Source organism: Saccoglossus kowalevskii, chromosome 14 (assembly GCF_978046115.1).
Source record: "Saccoglossus kowalevskii chromosome 14, keSacKowa6.1, whole genome shotgun sequence".
Lineage (NCBI taxonomy): Eukaryota > Metazoa > Hemichordata > Enteropneusta > Harrimaniidae > Saccoglossus > Saccoglossus kowalevskii.
The window spans coordinates 36,220,087-36,241,395 of NC_140654.1; the positions used below are offsets into that span (position 1 = coordinate 36,220,087).

Genomic DNA, 21,309 nt, shown 5'->3' on the forward strand with positions numbered 1-21,309 from the left:
TTTTCCTCACTCGCTTCAGTTTGCTTCAATTTTAAGCCAGTACAATTGTAGGTAAACGTAAAATACAAGATTTTGAAAAATTTGAAAAAATATGACGTTTTGGGTTAATTTGTTTTTAAAATCACAACAAATCATGCACTTGATACTGTTGACTTAATATATAGTATAATGCAATAGGTTATTGAACATAGAAGATGACTCGTTTTCAAAATTCGGTCTAAACCCTTATCACGGGTGCTAATGAAGTGTGTGCAAACATTGAGCCCAGGCTAATCACCCAAAATACCATTGTACTTGATGTCCATTTGAAAATTTAACTATTATATTCATAACTATTCTTATTCATAACTATACTAAACTTGACAATCAATACAAGCACATTCTGTGACATTATTCTTGAGATAAAAATGGACTGACAATGAGACTCTGTACTACATCCTGTTCTTATAAAGGCAATGTCTATCATTATAATACCTTGAACAAACAAACAAGACATTCACTACTGAACCTTTGAAAAGTGTGCAACCCCAAAAATACTCAGCAACTGACTTTCCACCAAAAAAAGTCACATAAACAGCTGGTTACTCCAAAAAGTCACAGGGAGTTACTCCAAAAAGTCACATAAACAGCGAGTTATTAATCCGAAAAAGAGCCTGTCTTTATGAGTGGGGTTAAGCTCAAACATAAACAAAATTCCCATTTTAATAATGACAAAAAACTAAAGTTTAGTCTTCAAATACACCCAAACTATAACATTTTAAATTGAAATACTTAACCAGTAACTTTTCATAACATGTGTTATAAACTGTAGAAGTTTATGTTGAAGGGTTGATGGAAGGTGATTTTAAAGTGGCTAAGACAGTCAACTAAAAAATACCCATGATGCTCTGCTTTATTTTTATATTTTGCTATTTTCTCTATTATGAATGGTTTAATGTGATATGAAAATTATCTGTGAAAATATTCCACGACTACTGCATGTGTACAAAACGGTGTTGGGTGGTTCAGTAAGTTATATGGGGGGGGGGGGGTCTAGCATAGAGCTCCATGTGTGTAGCTAGCTGACTTAGCAGTGAATGGCATGTTTGTTTGTTCACGGTATTATAATGCTGTACAATAATAGTGTTCATGCTACATGAAGTACTGGCTAAGATTTTAGCTGATGTTTTGACTAGACCCAATTGCATCCATGCATTGGGAGGGCCAGTCCTTAGCACGGGCTAAGGGGCGCTGTTTACGAACGCAAAATTTCTGCTGCTGACATGTTTCATTCTAATTTATGAAGCGAAGTGCACTGGAACACGAGCGTAGACAGACCGACTTATTTGGATGCACAGGAACAGTATATAACGGCGTTACAGAATGCAGAGTTTTATTAGTGCATGTTGTAGACAGCGAACCAAATTGGCGTTGTATGCTCTACTACAGCGACCCAATCAGTGTGGAAGCATGTACGGAGTAATTAATGACTGGTGGGATACTAGTTGACGACTTCCCCAGAAGTCGAAGATATGGTGTTTCGCATGCGCACGCATGCCGTTTTGGAGTGTAACGTAAATTGCACATGTGATATTGCTTTTGAGTGTACCAATCAACATCACAAAAATTCCCTTCTAACAACTATCAGCAAACTAGTATCGGAAGCACCACAATGGTTTAAAAAAAAAACAATTGAAAAAACTGGTGATGATATTAATAAAAAAAAATAAGCATTATAAATCAATAAAACATGGAAAAGGAATGAAAAAAAAAAAATATTAAGGGAGAAAAATATATGGTGGTTGTTTCGATAATTTGTGGTTGGTTTATTTCGGTTAACAGTGTAGTTATAGAACTGTACCATTGCTGTTTAATTGTTTGTTCATAATTGCTGCCTCCCTTGGGAAACAAGTTTGGGTGTTCTTAGCCAGTGCACAGACCCTCAACACTGTGGCCTGTGCTATAACTGTTGGACCCTCCTGTGAGTGAACACAATTGCGTATAGCTGATAAGCAAACATTTGAGATTAGCTTAAATCTTAGCCTGTACTTGGTCAAAGTCCCTCTTATGACTATGACTTGGTGTAGCCTGAAACCAGACTACTGTGGATCAGCGATGTTTTGTAATGGATTACCTCCCTGATGAGTACATTTAAATAACAATGGAAACTAGCATATCACTGGCAACACATATAAGGATTTTGGCAAATTGTCACCGTTTTGTATGAAACTATTTTCACAACAACATTAATGTTTTACAATAAATTATATCAAACATATGTATAATTTAGTAGTATTAAAACTTTTTAAGTTTTTTTGAATTAAGAATGCACCAATCTTACTAGGAATCTATTCAAATCTAACCTAATGTGTGCTATTAATAATGGCTCATCAAAGGTATTGAATTACTGAACACACATCTTTGCATAGTTTCCAAAACTAAAATATTATTTCATGCACTGCCCCCTCTCATGTAACAGTTTGTTAAGAATACGTACATTATTTAAAATCATTTTAAAAATGTGACTGGAATATCCAGGCCCAAACTTCTGCTGCTGCAACATCCGACCATTCCTGCATGTACATGCAATTGTTTCTCTGAGATTCTGCATGCAACCAGTTTATTTTTTGAACTGAATAACAGATTCCTAGAAGTTTATTTTGACATTTTCAAATAACACTATATATAATTTAACAATTTCAGGAATAGATTAGATTGCTTGCTATTCCATTAGAAACTCTTACTTCCAAGTGTGATTTTCAACAAGCGTTCATATGTTTAGCTACTAGTAACCAAAGGGAAACAAAAGCATAGTGACAGGAAGTCAACACAGCAGAAAGTATGACAAAGGTTTACACTTCAAAAATGACTGGAAAGTAAATAATTTATAACCAAAGACCATCTATGCATAAACAACTAAAGATCTGGGAGGTACAGCTTTGCAAAGTAAAAATGTCATATGGGGGGAGGGGGGGGGTTAAAACATTGCTTCAAACACAGTCCCTCTATCACTGTGCTTCAAAACATCATCTTAATTATTCAGCTCAGTGTACAAACACATAAAGTACAGAAATTGGATAATTAATGAAAACATTAGACAAAACAAGAATATGTAAGCAATATTTTGTTTTGTTTTTGAAAAATCATGATGTAGTGCACAGCCATACAGACTGTTTTAGTGGATAATAATATTTTAGGTTTGCAATGTCATACTCCTCCAGATATTCATCAAGTTTTCTTGAGAGGCGATTAGCTTAAGGAGGGGGCTGTGCAAAATGTTTTTTCTCCTCTTTGTTTTTGTGCTATTCTTTTTCTAGTGTAAAATATTTTTTCTCAAAGATGTAGGCATGTCAAATTTGTTCATGTTTTTGATCTCTACAGGATTTTTTCAATAATATTTTCCTGTTAATTATTATTAACATGAAAGATTGTGGAGTGAGTGTGGGTGTGTACAAAAGGGTCAGCAAGAAGAACTATATAAGATAGCTGAAAATCATGAAATACCAGTTGAAAGATGTCACTTTTATTTGAGGGAAAACATAAAAAAAGGAATGTACAGTAACTCTACACACTTGGAACTTTCAAAATCTGTGTGCAAATGTAAAACTGATAAACATGCAAATGCTAAACCATTGCATCCATCAATACTGGTTAAACTTTTTTTTTCCCTTAACGTCCATAAATTCTGGTTCTTCAACTTCTTACGTTCCATTTATATAGTATTTCCTTTTTTTAAATTGTCATTATCTGCAAAAAATAATTCAGATTGCTATTAGCTTACAATGACCAGTTTTTAATTAAGACACTTTGTAATCAATTTTGGAAACAAAAATTTGTGGTGTCTGTATTCTGGCATATTTCTGTCCTCACTAATAACAATGTGGATAAAATGACATCTTGTGATATGTCAATTTTTCCCCTATGCAATTCAGATATACTTCCAAAAAGATGATACCCGGTACATTCTGATTGAAAAAATATAAATATCAAATAAAACAGAATAACATCAAATTGTTTCCTAACCGAATATATTAGGGGTTGTGCCATATATACACACAGTTCATCTCTTGAGAGACTAGGACAGTACACAGTCCCTCTGTGGACAGTACATTGCTGTACTTGGGAACCTAATTTCTGAGAACAATAGGGGGATTTAACTTCCTACAAGAGACAAAAGAATGTTATGTAACAATGCAGCTGCATGATTTTGTCTTTCAAAGTAGGAAGCTGTGTACATACAAAATTATAGAGTCCCTCCACAATGGGAATGCCACCATGCATGTACAACTTCATCGATCCCCAGGTACTTTCACAAAATAAATAATTGTATTATAATTATGATCCAATACAATACCATATTTGCTCTAAAATTACATTTGTGGATACTAAATCATGAAAATATTACATATTTCGACCATTGAAGATCCCTGTAATAATAATTAATAAACTAATAGAGTAATTATGTTAAGTGTAATATTGTTTCTATATTTTTTTTTCAAAATCAAAAAAATGATATTAAAAATATAAAAACAGTTTAGTTTGAAAAGTGAAATAATGGTATTCAGATGGTTATGATTTAAGCATGACCTTAGAAAACAGGGTCATGCAACTTCTGTCTGAGACAATGTGCAATGTGGATTATAACCTCCTGTATAATCTCATTAATACATATACATGTACCTAGAAGATTTATATATCTGAAACAGTTTTTACTAGTATTCCCATTAGTCAGTGTATAACAAGTGCACTATGCTATATCTGTTCTAAATATGATGAAAAATCCACTTGTTATAATGACACAAATTTCCACAGGTCATTGTTTACTTTTAGGCAGTTTTGTTTCCTTGCAGAGAAAACTTACCATTTTTGTTTCCCTTTCCTGATTTCATAGTGGAATAAAAATTGTTAATTTTTAGTTTCACTCGCATCAATAGAATGGACTTGGCTATTCAAGTTTTGATCAAATTTAATTTTTCTGATTATATTCCAACCACAAAATTGTCTCATTTTGTGTAGCTACACCCTGGCAGCCATGTTTGGCTTATGAAACAGGAGAAGATGTAACAGTGGTGTTGACATAGATTTATTATCAGTTTCTCTAAGGTGTTAATTTGGGTAGGGGGATTATAACTAAGGTTACATGAAAGGGGTAGCCACAGTAGCATGTCCCTGTTCTCTAAGGTCTATGATTTAAGTACCGTTATATAGACTAAATATTTTTTTGTCCAAGTTGAGCAAGAGTACCCATGATCAATTTGGCTGACCCAGAAATGCCTAGGACATTTACTGACTGCATATTACACTTTCATTATATTTTGTTTAAGTCTCGCCCATTTGCCCCCTGTATCTTCAAAAGTAGTGTTCATGCTACACAAAGTACGGGCTAAGATTTAAGCTAATCTCATATGTTTGAGTTCATGCACAGAAGGAAACAATGGTTAGCACGGGGTAAGGAATAGGCAAAATCTTCAGAAATTTTAACTATGAGTGCTCAGTAAGAGTAAGTAGGAAGGTTAGTTCTACAGCTATAAAACAATACCAAAGCAAATTCAGAAAGTGCAAATTGCAGAATAACAGGAAGTAGCACAGTATCTCATCATCGGTACATTTTTTCTTGAGTCAATCTCTCTATATGTGTTAGCGTTGATTGTCATGCAGGAAATGGCACACCAAAATAAAAAGTTATGAATATAGTAGTAAATCTCCTAAATGAACATTAAATACAATGTTTTTTTTAGCCGAGCTAAGCGTTCATGCATGCATGTTTTGTTTTGCCTGTGCTAAGGCTTTGGACTGACCAGATTTACTCTGTACCTAGTATTTCTTAGCCTGTATTCATGCACATTTTTTTAGCACAGGTTAAGGTATTGGACCTCTTAGCCTTTGCTAAAGAGCTCTACGTGAATGCTACGAATAAGTGTCTTCTGTTTATTTCTACCTTAGGTGCATACATTAAGATTCACTTCCCCTTTATATTGATCTCTACAACTCATTCAAATCAAATCAAAGATGAGCAAAGAATATTAGATTCAATTGAAATTTAGTATAAATCCATGCTAAATTAAAAGTTATTTTGAGTATGAGTTTTACTTTTTTCTTTTGTGCGCAAAGAAAAATGAACTGTTGCACACTGTAGGCATATATCATCTATACTAGTTTACAGGAAAAAGGGATTCTGTATGGTATTTGATGTTATGGGCATAATATATACATGTATAGTTAATACATGATTACTAAATTTCCCAGTGTACAGTACACTATTGCTGGTATTGTCTGAAGAGAAAAAAAAAAACAATATACATAGTCTTCAAAAATTTAAAAAAAACAAACATTTTGCAGTCAGTTAAATTATTTTATTAAAATAATTTGAAAACATTGCCATGAATGGAAACAAATTTACGTTGATGATTTTTTGCAGATTTCAGGAGTTGGAAATAACTTTTGTTTATACTTTTCTTGTATTAACAAACATAGGAGCTAATCCTCATTAACACCTACTTGAGCTTGTTGTTTGACAATTATGAATAATAATGAAGCATTACTTACAGTGTGCCATGACTGAACAAAAACGAAAGCCCCAAAAGACTATCCTGCTACATAAACAGCAACAAAAGTATCTAATATTGTATTGAAGTCACTGTAAAATGGTAAAATAATTACAAATTCATACCTTGATGTGCCAGTTGCAGTACTGCAATCGTCCTATGATTCAACACCATCTAAATACTCCGCAGGTTATGCAGTCCACCAGCAGTCACTGGCATCAGCGTTACTATGAAATTTCACTGGGGATCGAGGCAATATTCGCGAAATTTCATTTAAGTGTACTTGGAAGCGCCAGTGAAACTTGGGGAAAAATAAATTCCCACACGTATATTGAGGCTGTTTTCTGGGCCATTATATTTAGAGACATGAACAAAAATACTGGTCATTTTATGTATGTAATGAAAAATAAAATGACCATTATACTGCCCATAAAAAAAAAATGTTCATCAACTCCATCATTTAAAAAGCAATTGTAATTATTCTGACCAGTATAAAAAACATGGGTCATTAAAACCACCATTTTAAAAACACTGGTAAATATTTTGGCCACTTAAAAAATTCTGGTCAATACTCTGGCCATTAAGAAAATAGTGGCCATTATAATGGCCAGAAGTGACTTTTTAAAGGGGTCTGAGGGGTGTAAAAACAGTGTTAAAGTGAAATGAAGAATTATTATAACCTTCTCACTAACCTAAAAGCACAAATAAATATTCAAAAGTTTTGAAAATTAAAACTTTCCGAAACGCGACGGAATTTCCGAAAGTAATCCGGACGCTGTTATAAATATTTGCAATAACGAACGTGTAATCCCCCTTGGACAACTCTAAAAGGATGTATCTACCTTGTAAATCTTTGACATTTCTGCCAATATTCAGATCACTAGATTTGTTTATAAGAACGGCGGTGCCAGCCCTGTGGTTTGAACCATGACATAAAAACAACTCGCCTCCCCAATCAGATTTCTAAACTTTTTCGACACCTTGACTTGAATAAGTTTCCTGTAGTAAAACAATGTGCTTTTTGTTTACGTAAAAATTGAAATATTTCTTTCCGTTTATACTTTTTCCTAATACCTCTAACATTTAAAGACACTATTTTGACCTTTGACATAATACACACACAGAAACAAAAAGATCAATAGCAAAAAAAAACAAAAAAACAAAAAAAAGATTTAGCAAAACAACCATACACGATTGCAGACAAAATACAGTGTTGAATGGGCTTAAGGGCCCCCGAAAAGCATGCATCTGGGAATCTTACTTTAACCAGTTAGTTTTATTTCAATACTGGGTTGTTTTGGTGCCATTTTTTCATAATTGCCTTAAATTCCCATTAATACCATGAAACATTATTGTCAAGCACTATGCAAATTAGGCGTTCAGATACATGCTTAATAGTTAAATATTGTAGAATAAAGATTAATGAAACAATATATATATATACACATACATACACACATAAATAACTCGTTAAATACTCATGATGTATATCAATTCATACAGTTAAGGATACACACGTAGAAATATGACCACTCAGACAAATTTCCATCTTTGATTCACCACTATCTTCTAGATTCAGTTGGCACATGGTTGGTTAGTGTATTGTTTCCCATTGTTATGGTATTTAGACACTTTGTATTATCGTTTGTGTCTCGGGTTTGGTGATCGTGAGAAACTATTGCTAACCTGGCGAGAGTTTCGCCAGAAAAACTGCCTTTTTATTATTGTTGTAGGAATTGATTATGTATTGTGTAAATTTAAAGTTTACTTCGTGATTTAAGAGGTTTGCAGTGCTCTCACCGGGATTCAAACGTCGTGGTGGCGTTTAAATGTTCATGGTAATTTGAGCACATGGGCACCATCCATCATTTTGATTGGTTGATTAGCGACTTGACCTATCTTGTCAATAAACACACCTCGTCAGCATGGATAACGTGGCGGATATCGTATGGCATGGAGCGTTAGCATGTAATCGAAATCATTTGCTTACGATAAAACTAAGTTGAATTTTACTTGCATTTCATAACAATTCAACGAATTTATTTTTGTACGTTAATATAATCACCACTGAGTACTAATCAACAATTGCAACACTTCGAAAACAAGTAAGCTGCCGTACCGTGATCAATTTGCGACTAACAAAAAAATAATACATATTAAATATAGTGAATATTTGTTGTTGTCATGTGAACAGTTTTTTTGATTGACTGTAATTTTCCAACATTTCATGACGCCCATTGTAGAACCAAATTAAGGCCTTTCACTCCTCCTTGACGCCTATCTAAAAGATTAAACGGCATCTTGCTTTTCGCCAGCCACGAAGGTCACACTAGTAAATGAACTTGATCGCAACTGCCGACCATTCCGTGCATTTTTTATCGACGCACGACGGCACGCAAATCGAGAAAAGTATTGTCCTTGCAACAATTTCGCGCAATATGTCACTGTTGTACTGTGACTGATTTTAATAATAATATAATATTTATTCAACATTAAAACAAACTACAGTGAGTTGTTCTTTGGACTGGTCTATTCCAATGTATAATGAACTGTACTGGTCTATTCTTGTGTGAAATCATTTGGACTGGTCTATTCTTGTGTGAAATCATTTGAACTGGTCTATTCCGATGTATAATGAACTGTACTGGTCTATTCTTGTGTGAAATCATTTGAACTGGTCTATTCCGATGTATATTGAACTGTACTGGTCTATTCTTGTGTGAAATCATTTGGACTGGTCTATTCCAATGCATAATCAAATGTACTGATCTATTCTTGTGTGAAATCATTTGGACTGGTCTATTCCAATGTATAATGAACTGTACTGGTCTATTCTTGTGTGAAATCATTTGGACTGGTCTATTCCAATGTATAATGAACTGTACTGGTCTATTCTTGTGTGAAATCATTTGTACTGGTCTATTCCAATGCATAATCAAATGTACAATGAACTGTACTGATCTATTCTTGTGTGAACTCATTTGGACTGGTCTATTCCAATGTATAATGAACTGTACTGGTCTATTCTTGTGTGAAATCATTTGGACTGGTCTATTCCAATGCATAATCAAATGTACTGATCTATTCTTGTGTGAAATCATTTGGACTGGTCTATTCCAATGTATAATGAACTGTACTGGTCTATTCTTGTGTGAAATCATTTGGACTGGTCTATTCCAATGTATAATGAACTGTACTGGTCTATTCTTGTGTGAAATCATTTGTACTGGTCTATTCCAATGCATAATCAAATGTACAATGAACTGTACTGATCTATTCTTGTGTGAACTCATTTGGACTGGTCTATTCCAATGTATAATGAACTGTACTGGTCTATTCTTGTGTGAAATCATTTGGACTGGTCTATTCCAATGTATAATGAACTGTACTGATCTATTCTTGTGTGAACTCATTTGGACTGGTCTATTCCAATATATAATGAACTGTACTGGTCTATTCTTGTGTGAACTCATTTGGACTGGTCTATTCCAATATATAATGAACTGTACTGGTCTATTCTTGTGTGAAATCATTTGTACTGGTCTATTCCAATGTATAATGAACTGTATTGGTCTATTCTTGTGTGAAATCATTTGGACTGGTCTATTCCAATGTATAATGAACTGTATTGGTCTATTCTTTTGTGAACTCATTTCGTATTTACCTTCTACTATACTATAAAAAATAAAAACATCATTTGGAGCTTTTGTAGTGCCATAAATCAGACTGTCTATCCATCCACATATTAAGCTTTCCATAAACATCAATGTAACAAGACTCTGAGGACATTGTGTAAATATAACAAGACAGTTAGATCACAGAACACCATTAAGTAATGATTATTTATTGCTAGGAAACCAATTGAGGAAAGGGAACGCTCAAATTACTTACCAAGAAATGAGAGGATGAAAGAGGAATGTGCCAAACCAGAATATCAGTCACCATGCCAACCAGAGCAGGTAAGCCTGATGACCAGATACCATGACAGCCAAATCAGATAAATAAAATATCCGTAACTATGACAACCAGAGCAGGTAAACCAGAATATCAGTCATCATACAGACCAGACTTAATACAACACTGGGAGTTTAAACAGAAGGTCAGAAAATCAGTTGAACAGATATTAATGTTAGCTTAGAAACACATTTCAAACTGAAACCATATTGCAAACCATCATCTTTTGTTTTAACTCTGTCAGCTCAAGGAGTGTGTGATGAACGAAGATGGAACACTTCGATTTAAAAAATGCAGAAATGAAAAGAAAAGCAGAAAAAAGAGAAAGAAATGTCGGTGTAATAACAGCAGCAGAAAACTTGGCAAAAAGGAAAAAAAGTCACAGCGATTATTTATTAGAGAACATATAAGCCAAGGTAATTCATTACTCATTGGTGTTTGGATCTACTATACCCCATCATTGCATAGCTGCCGTACCTTGGCGTACCGGCCATAGTGCCGCCTCGGCGTAGCTGCCGTAGTACTGCCTCGGCGTAGCGGCCATAGTGCCGCCTCGGCGTAGCGGCCATAGTGGCGCCTCGGCGTAGCGGCCATAGTGCCGCGGCCATAGTGGCGCCTCGGCGTAGCGGCCATAGTGCCGCGGCCATAGTGGTGCCTCGGCCATAGTGGCGCCTCGGCATAGCGGCCCATCATTGCATAGCTGCCGTAGTACCACCTTGGCGTAGCAGCCCATCATTGCATAGCTGCCGTAGTGCCGCCTCGGTGTAGCGGCCGTAGTACCGCCTCGGTGTAGCGGCCGTAGTACCGCCTCGGTGTAGCGGCCGTAGTACCGCCTCGGCGTAGCGGCCGTAGTGCCGCCTCGGCGTAGCGGCCGTAGTGCCGCCTCGGCGTAGCGGCCATAGTGCCGCCTCGGCGTAGCGGCCATAGTGCCGCCTCGGCGTAGCGGCCATAGTGCCGCCTCGGCGTAGCGGCCATAGTGCCGCCTCGGCGTAGCGGCCATAGTGCCGCCTCGGCGTAGCGGCCATAGTGCCGCCTCGGCGTAGCGGCCATAGTGCCGCCTCGGCGTAGCGGCCATAGTGCCGCCTCGGCGTAGCGGCCATAGTGCCGCCTCGGCGTAGCGGCCATAGTGCCGCCTCGGCGTAGCGGCCATAGTGCCGCCTCGGCGTAGCGGCCATAGTGCCGCCTCGGCGTAGCGGCCATAGTGCCGCCTCGGCGTAGCGGCCATAGTGCCGCCTCGGCGTAGCGGCCATAGTGCCGCCTCGGCGTAGCGGCCATAGTGCCGCCTCGGCGTAGCGGCCATAGTGCCGCCTCGGCGTAGCGGCCATAGTGCCGCCTCGGCGTAGCGGCCATAGTGCCGCCTCGGCGTAGCGGCCATAGTGCCACTGTTTACCTTTGTGTATGTATCTCAAACATGCCTAAGATCAAATTCAAAATGGACAACTGGTGGCCATTTTGTTTTAACAAATGCTGTTCTAGAGCATTGACATGACCTGTCATGTTCAAACTTTAAATATTACTTAAACTTGAGGACTCAAATGAAATATGTGTTGTAATTACTTGTTTATTTGTTTTTCTGTATATAGATGATTATAAACCTCGATTCATGAGATCTAGAAATGTCCGCGATACAGAGGCAGATTTAGATGATCCATTTTCATTCCAGTTACCTGACAATAAAGCACTGTCTGATGGATCAGTAAGAAATGCTGTTGTCGACCCCAAATGTCAGATTTATCCAAACAGAACAGTAATGTGTGATAATATGGTATGTCGATAGTAAAAGTAACTCTTTCCTCTCAAAGTTAGTTCTATTCAGTGTATTGGGTGGGGTACATGTGTGTAGTAAAGTTAGTTCTATTCAGTGTATTGGGTGAGGTGCATGTGTGTAGTAAAGTTAGATCTATTCAGTGTATTGAGTGAGGTGCATGTGTGTAGTAAAGTTAGTTCTATTCAGTGTATTGGGTGAGGTGGATGTGTGTAGTAAAGTTAGATCTATTCAGTGTATTGAGTGAGGTGCATGTGTGTAGTTAAGTTAGATCTATTCAGCGTATTGAGTGAGGTGCATGTGTGCAGTAAAGTTAGTTCTATTCAGTGTGTTGAGTGAGGTGAATGTGTGTAGGTAAAGTTAGTTCTATTCAGTGTATTGAGTAAGGTGCATGTGTAGTAAAGTTAGTTCTATCAGTGTATTGAGTGAGGTGCATGTGTAGTAAAGTTAGTTCTATTCAGTGTATTGAGTGAGGTGCATGTGTGTAGTAAAGTTAGTTCTATTCAGTGTATTGGGTGAGGTGCATTTGTAGTAAAGTTAGATCTATTCAGTGTATTGAGTGAGGTACATGTGTGTAGTAAAGTTAGATCTATTCAGTGTATTGAGTAAGGTGCATGTGTAGTAAAGTTAGATCTATTCAGTGTATTGAGTAAGGTGCATGTGTAGTAAAGTTAGATCTATTCAGTGTATTGAGTGAGGTGCATGTGTGTAGTAAAGTTAGTTCTATTCAGTGTATTGAGTGAGGTGCATGTGTGTAGTAAAGTTAGTTCTATTCAGTGTATTGAGTGAGGTGCATGTGTGTAGTAAAGTTAGATCTATTCAGTGTATTGAGTGAGGTGCATGTGTGTAGTAAAGTTTGTTCTATTCAGTGTATTGAGTGAGGTGCATGTGTGTAGTAAAGTTAGATTTATTCAGTGTATTGTGTGAGGTGCATGTGTGTAGTAAAGTTAGATTTATTCAGTGTATTGAGTGAGGTGCATGTGTGTAGTAAAGTTAGTTCTATTCAGTGTATTGAGCGAGGGGCATGTGTAGTAAAGTTAGTTCTATTCAGTGTATTGAGCGAGGTGCATGTGTGTAGTAAAGTTAGTTCTATTCAGTGTATTGAGTGAGGTGCATGTGTGTAGTAAAGTTAGTTCTATTCAGTGTATTGAGTGAGGTGCATGCTTGTAGTAAAGTTAGATTTATTCAGTGTATTGAGTGAGGTGCATGTGTAGTAAAGTTAGATCTATTCAGTGTATTGAGTGAGGTGCATGCGTGTAGTAAAGTTAGTTCTATTCAGTGTATTGAGTGAGGTGCATGCGTGTAGTAAAGTTAGTTCTATTCAGTGTATTGAGTGAGGTGCATGTGTGTAGTAAAGTTAGTTCTATTCAGTGTATTGGGTGAGGTGCATGTGTAGTAAAGTTAGATCTATTCAGTGTATTGAGTGAGGTGCATGTGTGTAGTAAAGTTAGATTTATTCAGTGTATTGAGTGAGGTGCATGTGTGTAGTAAAGTTAGATTTTACTATATTCAGAGAGAGTATCTGGTTTTTCTAGGTCTCATCATCAAAAGAAGCGTGGAATGAACATTCACAGTTTGTATCAATGCAAATAAAGGAACTCAGGGAAAAAATTAAAGATTTAAAGGATATCCATAATTATCTGAGAAAAGCAAAGCCACCAAAACGTAAATATTGCATATGTAAATCTGGGGACTTGGAATTGGATGAAGAAGATCTGGAAGAAAGTGATGAAGATGATGATGACAGTAGTATTGTAGAATCTGCAACTGTTTATTCTACTGGTGAAAAGAAGTAAGGATGTTTGGTTATTTTTATATTTTAAATACTTGCATCCAATGTGGATGTTTTTTGTATGGTCTGATTCTACTCTGACTGGTGACAAATGAGTTGTACGATCTGATTCTCCTCTGACTGGTGTCAACTGAACTATGTGGTCTGATTCTTCTCTGACTGGTGACAACTGAACTGTATGGTCTGTTTTCTCTCTGACTGGTGTCAACTGAACTGTATGGTCTGATTCCTCTCTGACTGGTGACAACTGAACTGTATGGTCTGATTCCTCTCTGACTGGTGACAACTGAACTGTATGGTCTGTTTTCTCTCTGACTGGTGACAACTGAACTGTATGGTCTGTTTCCTCTCTGACTGGTGACAACTGAACTGTATGGTCTGTTTCCTCTCTGACTGGTGACAACTGAACTGTATGGTCTGATTCCTCTCTGACTGGTGACAACTGAACTGTATGGTCTGTTTTCTCTCTGACTGGTGACAACTGAACTGTATGGTCTGATTCCTCTCTGACAGGTGACAACTGAACTGTATGTTCTGATTCCTCTCTGACTGGTGTCAACTGAACTGTATGGTCTTATTCCTCTCTGACTGGTGTCAACTTGACTGTATGGTCTGATTCTTCTCTGACAGGTGACAACTTAACTGTATGGTCTGATTCCTCTCTGACTGGTGACAACTGAACTGTATGGTCTGATTCCTCTCTGACTGGTGTCAACTTAACTGTATGGTCTGATTCCTCTCTGACAGGTGACAACTGAACTGTATGTTCTGATTTCTCTCTGACTGGTGTCAACTGAACTATGTGGTCTGATTCCTCTCTGACTGGTGTCAACTGAACTGTATGGTCTGATTCCTCTCTGACTGGTGACAACTGAACTATGTGGTCTGATTCCTCTCTGAATGGTGTCAACTGAACTGTATGGTCTGATTCCTCTCTGACTGGTGTCAACTGAACAGAACTGTATGGTCTGATTCCTCTCTGACTGGTGTCAACTGAACTGTATGGTCTGATTCCTCTCTGACTGGTGTAAACTCAACTGAACTGTATGGTCTGATTCCTCTCTGACTGGTGACAACTTAACTATACTGTCTGATTCCTCTCTGACTGGTGTCAACTGAACTGTATGGTCTGATTCCTCTCTGACTGGTGTCAACTGAACTGTGTAGTCAGATTTCTCTTTTTCAAATTTTTTGCAGAAATAGAAAAGAAAATTTATCTGAAACTGATAAGATGGCTGTTTTGGACAAATACATTGAGAGATTACACAAGTGAGTTGCATTTGATTTGCACATATTGTGTTTGTATGGGTTTTTCATGTTACATGTAGCAAGATAAGCTGATGGTTGCATGCATTTCAGTGCACGTTTTCTAAATGTCACTTACCTTCATAAAAAACATTAGTCTGTCTAGACTGCTTGAAGTATACCATTGCATCTTTATACATGCATAGTTTGACAAGTGTGGTATACGCCTAATTGTATGCATATGTATCACAACTATATGTCAATTATGCAATGTATAAATTACTAACATTGTTTTGATTAGAACTCCGTTTTGGAATGAAATGAGAAGTTTCTTAGGAACAAAACACTAAAAATGCAATGAATAATTACAGTGATGAATGCATATGATTTTTTCTACATTTAGAATTATCAGCAAACATTTCTCACTGTTCACCTCTCTTTAGAGATCTTGAATCATTACATCCTTAGTACTAAAATTATAAATGTTTTACATGAGGGGAAGAGTGCTGACTCAATTGTTTGTGTTCAAGTTAATGTTCACTAGATCTCTTGTTGACATGACTCTGGTTTTCATATTAAATTCCATTCACACTTCTAGCTCTAGATCTTTCGTAGAGGCTATTAGTTTTGTCACAGACATGTATTGTTAGGCTTCTGTGGTGTCTTAATGCATATCATCCAAATCCAATGAAATGCTTATTCTAGTATGAAAGTAAGAGCTTATTGTCTTCCATCAAATAAATAGAAAGTGACTTTATGTTAGCTTGCTCACAGTGAGATACTTTGTTGGAATGTCATCTCTAGGTTGATTGAATTTGAACACCCTAGCTGATGATTTTTTTCCGTATGTTAACTAGTTTTGTTGGTGTCAATGCATTGAAAAGTGGTTACTGTTAGATCTGTTAAGATCTTTCTTTTGAGAATGCATGCCTCAGGTAGACAATTTTCACCAAATTTGAATAATTCATCATTTATTTATCTGTATGAAAGAAAATTTGATCTGTCAGAAGAAGAAATTGACCAGCGTGTACAAAAGAAAGCTAAAAAACTGAAGAAAGCAGGTAAAAAAATAACTGACGTTGAACTAAAGGAAGAGGAAGATGCCTGTCAGAAGCCTGGATTAAATTGCTTTTATCACCATAATAATCACTGGAAAACCCCTCCTCTTTGGACGTGTAAGTTGTCTAAATGTAGTTAAACTCAAATCAGAAACATTTTTGATTAAATCATTAGCCTTCATTCTAATTGAAATATGATTCTGCTGGCCACCTGGACTCATCTCGCTGATTTCGATTGGTTCTGCTGGCCACCTGGACTCATCTCGCTGATTTCGGTTGGTTCTGCTGGCCCACCTGGCCACCTGGACTCATCTCGCTGATTTCGGTTGGTTCTGCTGGCCACCTGCACTCATCTCACTGATTTCAGTTGGTTCTGCTGGCCACCTGGACTCATCTCACTGATTTCGGTTGGTTCTGCTGGCCACCTGGACTCATCTCACTGATTACAGGTAGTTCTGCTGGCCACCTGGACTCATCTCACTGTTTACGGCTGGTTCTGCTGGCCACCCAAAACCATCTCACTGATTTCGATTGTTTCTGCTGGCCATCTGGAGTCATCTCACTGATTTCGGTTCGTTCTGCTGGCCACCTGGACTCATCTCACTGATTACAGTTGGTTCTGCTGGCCACCTGGACTCATCTCACTGATTACAGTTGGTTCTGCTGGCCACCTGGAATCATCTCACTGATTACAGTTGGTTCTGCTGGCCACTTGGGTCCATCTCACTGATTACGGTTGGTTCTGCTGGCCACCTGGACTCATCTCACTGATTATGGTTAGTTCTGCTGGCCACCTGGATCCATCTCACTGATTATGGTTAGTTCTGCTGGCCACCTGGAGTCATCTCACTGATTACAGTTGGTTCTGCTGGCCACCTGAAGTCATCTCACTGTTTACGGTTGGTTCTGCTGGCCAGCTGGACTTATCTCACTGATAACAGTTGGTTCTGCTGGCCAGCTGGACTCATCTCACTGATTACAGTTGGTTCTGCTGGCCACCTGGACTCATCTCACTGATTACAGTTGGTTCTGCTGGCCACCTGGACTCATCTCACTGATTACAGTTGGTTCTGCTGGCCACTTGGATCCATCTCACTGATTACGGTTAGTTCTGCTGGCCACTTGGATCCATCTCACTGATTACGGTTAGTTCTGCTGGCCACCTGGAGTCATCTCACTGATTACAGTTGGTTCTGCTGGCCACTTGGATCCATCTCACTGATTACGGTTAGTTCTGCTGGCCACCTGGAGTCATCTCACTGATTACAGTTGGTTCTGCTGGCCACTTGGATCCATCTCACTGATTACTGTTGGTTCTGCTGGCCACTTGGATCCATCTCACTGATTACTGTTGGTTCTGCTGGCCACCTGAAGTCATCTCACTGATTACAGTTGGTTCAGCTGGCCACCTGAAGTCATCTCACTGATTACAGTTGGTTCAGCTGGCCACCTGAAGTCATCTCACTGATAACAGTTGGTTCTGCTGGCCACCTGGACTCATCTCACTGATTACAGTTGGTTCTGCTGGCCACTTGGATCCATCTCACTGTTTACGGTTGGTTCTGCTTGCCACCCGAAGTCATCTCACTGATTTCGGTTGGTTCTGCTGGCCACATGGATACATCTCACTGATTTCGGTTGGTTCTGCTGGCCACATGGATCCATCTCACTGATTAGTTGATTCTGCTGGCCACCTGGACTCGTCTCACTGATTACAGGTAGTTCTGCTGGCCACCTGGACTCATCTCACTGATTACAGGTAGTTCTGCTGGCCACCTGGACTCATCTCACTGATTACAGTTGGTTCTGCTGGCCACCTGAAGTCATCTCACTGATTTCGGTTGGTTCTGCTGGCCACCTGGACTCATCTCACTGATTACAGGTAGTTCTGCTGGCCACCTGGACTCATCTCACTGTTTACGGCTGGTTCTGCTGGCCACCCAAAACCATCTCACTGATTTTGATTGTTTCTGCTGGCCATCTGGAGTCATCTCACTGATTTCGGTTGGTTCTGCTGGCCACCTGGACTCATCTCACTGATTACAGTTGGTTCTGCTGGCCACCTGGACTCATCTCACTGATTACAGTTGGTTCTGCTTGCCACCCGAAGTCATCTCACTGATTTTGGTTGGTTCTGCTGGCCACATGGATTTATCTCACTGATTAGTTGGTTCTGCTGGCCACCTGGACTCATCTCACTGATTACAGTTGGTTCTGCTGGCCACCTGGACTCATCTCACTGATTACAGTTGGTTCTGCTGGCCACCTGGACTCGTCTCACTGATTACAGGTGGTTCTGCTGGCCACCTGGACTCATCTCACTGATTACAGGTGGTTCTGCTGGCCACCTGCAGTCATCTCACTGATTACAGTTGGTTCTGCTGGCCACCTGAAGTCATCTCACTGTTTACGGTTGGTTCTGCTGGCCACCCCAAGTCATCTCACTGTTTACGGTTGGTTCTGCTGGCCACATGGATCCATCTCACTAATTTCGGTTGGTTCTGCTGGCCACATGGATCCATCTCACTGATTTCGGTTGGTTCTGCTGGCCACATGGATCCTTCTCACTGATTAATTGATTCTGCTGGCCACCTGGACTCATCTCACTGATTACGGTTAGTTCTGCTGGCCACCTGGAGTCATCTTACTGATTACAGTTGGTTCTGCTGGCCACTTGGATCCATCTCACTGATTACGGTTAGTTCTGCTGGCCACCTGGAGTCATCTCACTGATTACAGTTGGTTCTGCTGGCCACCTGGACTCATCTCACTAATTACAGTTGGTTCTGCTGGCCACATCTCACTGATTACAGTTGGTTCTGCTGGCCACTTGGATCCATCTCACTGATTACTGTTGGTTCTGCTGGCCACCTGAAGTCAATCTCACTGATAACAGTTGGTTCTGCTGGCCACCTGGACTGACCTCACTGTTTAGGGTTGGTTCTGCTTGCCACCCGAAGTCATCTCACTGATTTCGGTTGGTTCTGCTGGCCACATGGATCCATCTCACTGATTTCGGTTGGTTCTGCTGGCCACATGGATCCATCTCACTGATTTTGGTTGGTTGTGCTGGCCACATGGATCCATCTCACTGATTTTGGTTGGTTGTGCTGGCCACCTGGACTCGTCTCACTGATTACAGTTGGTTCTGCTGGCCACCTGAAGTCATCTCACTGATTTCGGTTGGTTCTGGTGGCCACCTGGACTCATCTCACTGATTACAGTTGGTTCTGCTAGCCACCTGAAGTCATCTCACTGATTTCGGTTGGTTCTGCTGGCCACCTGGACTCATCTTACTGTTTACGGTTGGTTCTGCTGGCCACTGGACTCATCTTACTGTTTACGGTTGGTTCTGCTGGCCACCCCAAGTCATCTCACTGATTTCGGTTGGTTCTGCTGGCCACATGGATCCATCTCACTGATTTTGGTTGGTTCTGCTGGCCACATGGATCCATCTCATTGATTAGTTGGTTCTGCTGGCCACTTGGATCCTTCACACTGATTACGGTTGGTTCTGCTGGCCACCTGGATTCATCTCACTGATTACTGTTGGTTCTGCTGGCCACCTGAAGTCATCTCACTGATAAGTTGGTTCTGCTGGCGACCTGGACTCATCTCACTGTTTACGGTTGGTTCTGCTTGCCACCCGAAGTCATCTCACTGATTTCGGTTGGTTCTGCTGGCCACATGGATCCATCTCACTGATTAGTTGGTTCTGCTGGCCACCTGGACTCATCTCACTGATTACAGTTGGTTCTGCTGGCCACCTGGACTCGTCTCACTGATTACAGGTGGTTCTGCTGGCCACCTGGACTCATCTCGCTTATTACAGGTAGTTCTGCTGGCCACCTGGACTCATCTCACTGATTACAGTTGGTTCTGCTGGCCACCTGGTCTCATCTCACTGTTTACGGTTGGTTCTGCTGGCCACCTGGACTCATCTCACTGTTTACGGTTGGTTCTGCTGGCCAGCTGGACTCATCTCACTGTTTACGGTTGGTTCTGCTGGCCACCTGGACTCATCTCACTGATTTCGGTTGGTTCTGCTGGCCACCTGGAGTCTTCTCACTGATTACGGTTGGTTCTGCTGGCCGTCTGTACTCATCTCACTGATTACAGGTAGTTCTGCTGGCCACCCAAAGTCATCTCACTGATTTTGATTGGTTCTGCTGGCCACCTGGAGTCTTCTCACTGATTACAGTTGGATCTGCTGGCCACCTGAAGTCATCTCACTGATAACAGTTGGTTCTGCTGGCCACCTGGACTCACCTCACTGATTACAGGTAGTTCTGCTGGCCACCTGGACTCATCTCACTGTTTACGGTTGGTTCTGCTGGCCACCCGAAGTCATCTCACTGATTTCGGTTGGTTCTGCTGGCCACCTGGAGTCTTCTCACTGATTACAGTTGGTTCTGCTGGCCATCTGGACTCATCTCACTGATTACAGTTGGATCTGCTGGCCACCTGAAGTCATCTCAATGATAACAGTTGGTTCTGCTGGCCACCTGGACTCATCTCACTGATTACAGTTGGTTCTGCTGGCCACCTGGAGTCTTCTCACTGATTTCGGTTGGTTCTGCTGGCCACCTGGACTCATCTTACTGTTTACGGTTGGTTCTGCTGGCCACCTGGACTCATCTTACTGTTTACGGTTGGTTCTGCTGGCCACCCCAAGTCATCTCACTGATTTCGGTTGGTTCTGCTGGCCACATGGATCCATCTCACTGATTTCGGTTGGTTCTGCTGGCCACATGGATCCATCTCATTGATTAGTTGGTTCTGCTGGCCACTTGGATCCTTCACACTGATTACGGTTGGTTCTGCTGGCCACCTGGACTCATCTCACTGATTACTGTTGGTTCTGCTGGCCACCTGAAGTCATCTCACTGATAAGTTGGTTCTGCTGGCGACCTGGACTCATCTCACTGTTTACGGTTGGTTCTGCTTGCCACCCGAAGTCATCTCACTGAT

The 21,309-nt window shown here is 39.9% G+C and overlaps 1 protein-coding gene and 1 long non-coding RNA gene across 4 annotated transcripts in view; one reads left to right on the forward strand and one right to left on the reverse strand.

The window, feature by feature from the left end:
• The window catches only part of LOC102802756 (extracellular sulfatase Sulf-1-like), a 219,694-nt gene that overhangs the window by 106,200 nt on the left and 92,185 nt on the right, over positions 1 to 21,309 (forward strand). For all 3 annotated transcript variants that reach the window (XM_085508186.1, XM_085508184.1, XM_085508185.1), the window contains exons 10-15: positions 10,378 to 10,483; positions 10,723 to 10,894; positions 12,062 to 12,243; positions 13,779 to 14,035; positions 15,233 to 15,304; positions 16,271 to 16,455. In XM_085508186.1, coding sequence (XP_085364312.1) covers positions 10,378 to 10,483; positions 10,723 to 10,894; positions 12,062 to 12,243; positions 13,779 to 14,035; positions 15,233 to 15,304; positions 16,271 to 16,455 — 974 coding nt within the window. The remainder of the gene's footprint in view (positions 1 to 10,377; positions 10,484 to 10,722; positions 10,895 to 12,061; positions 12,244 to 13,778; positions 14,036 to 15,232; positions 15,305 to 16,270; positions 16,456 to 21,309) is intronic.
• On the reverse strand, positions 3,487 to 4,353 carry LOC146734701 (uncharacterized). Its single transcript, XR_014931642.1, has 2 exons — positions 4,003 to 4,353; positions 3,487 to 3,726 (listed from the first exon to the last, which is right to left on the reverse strand). It is a non-coding gene; the product is annotated as an uncharacterized LOC146734701 (long non-coding RNA).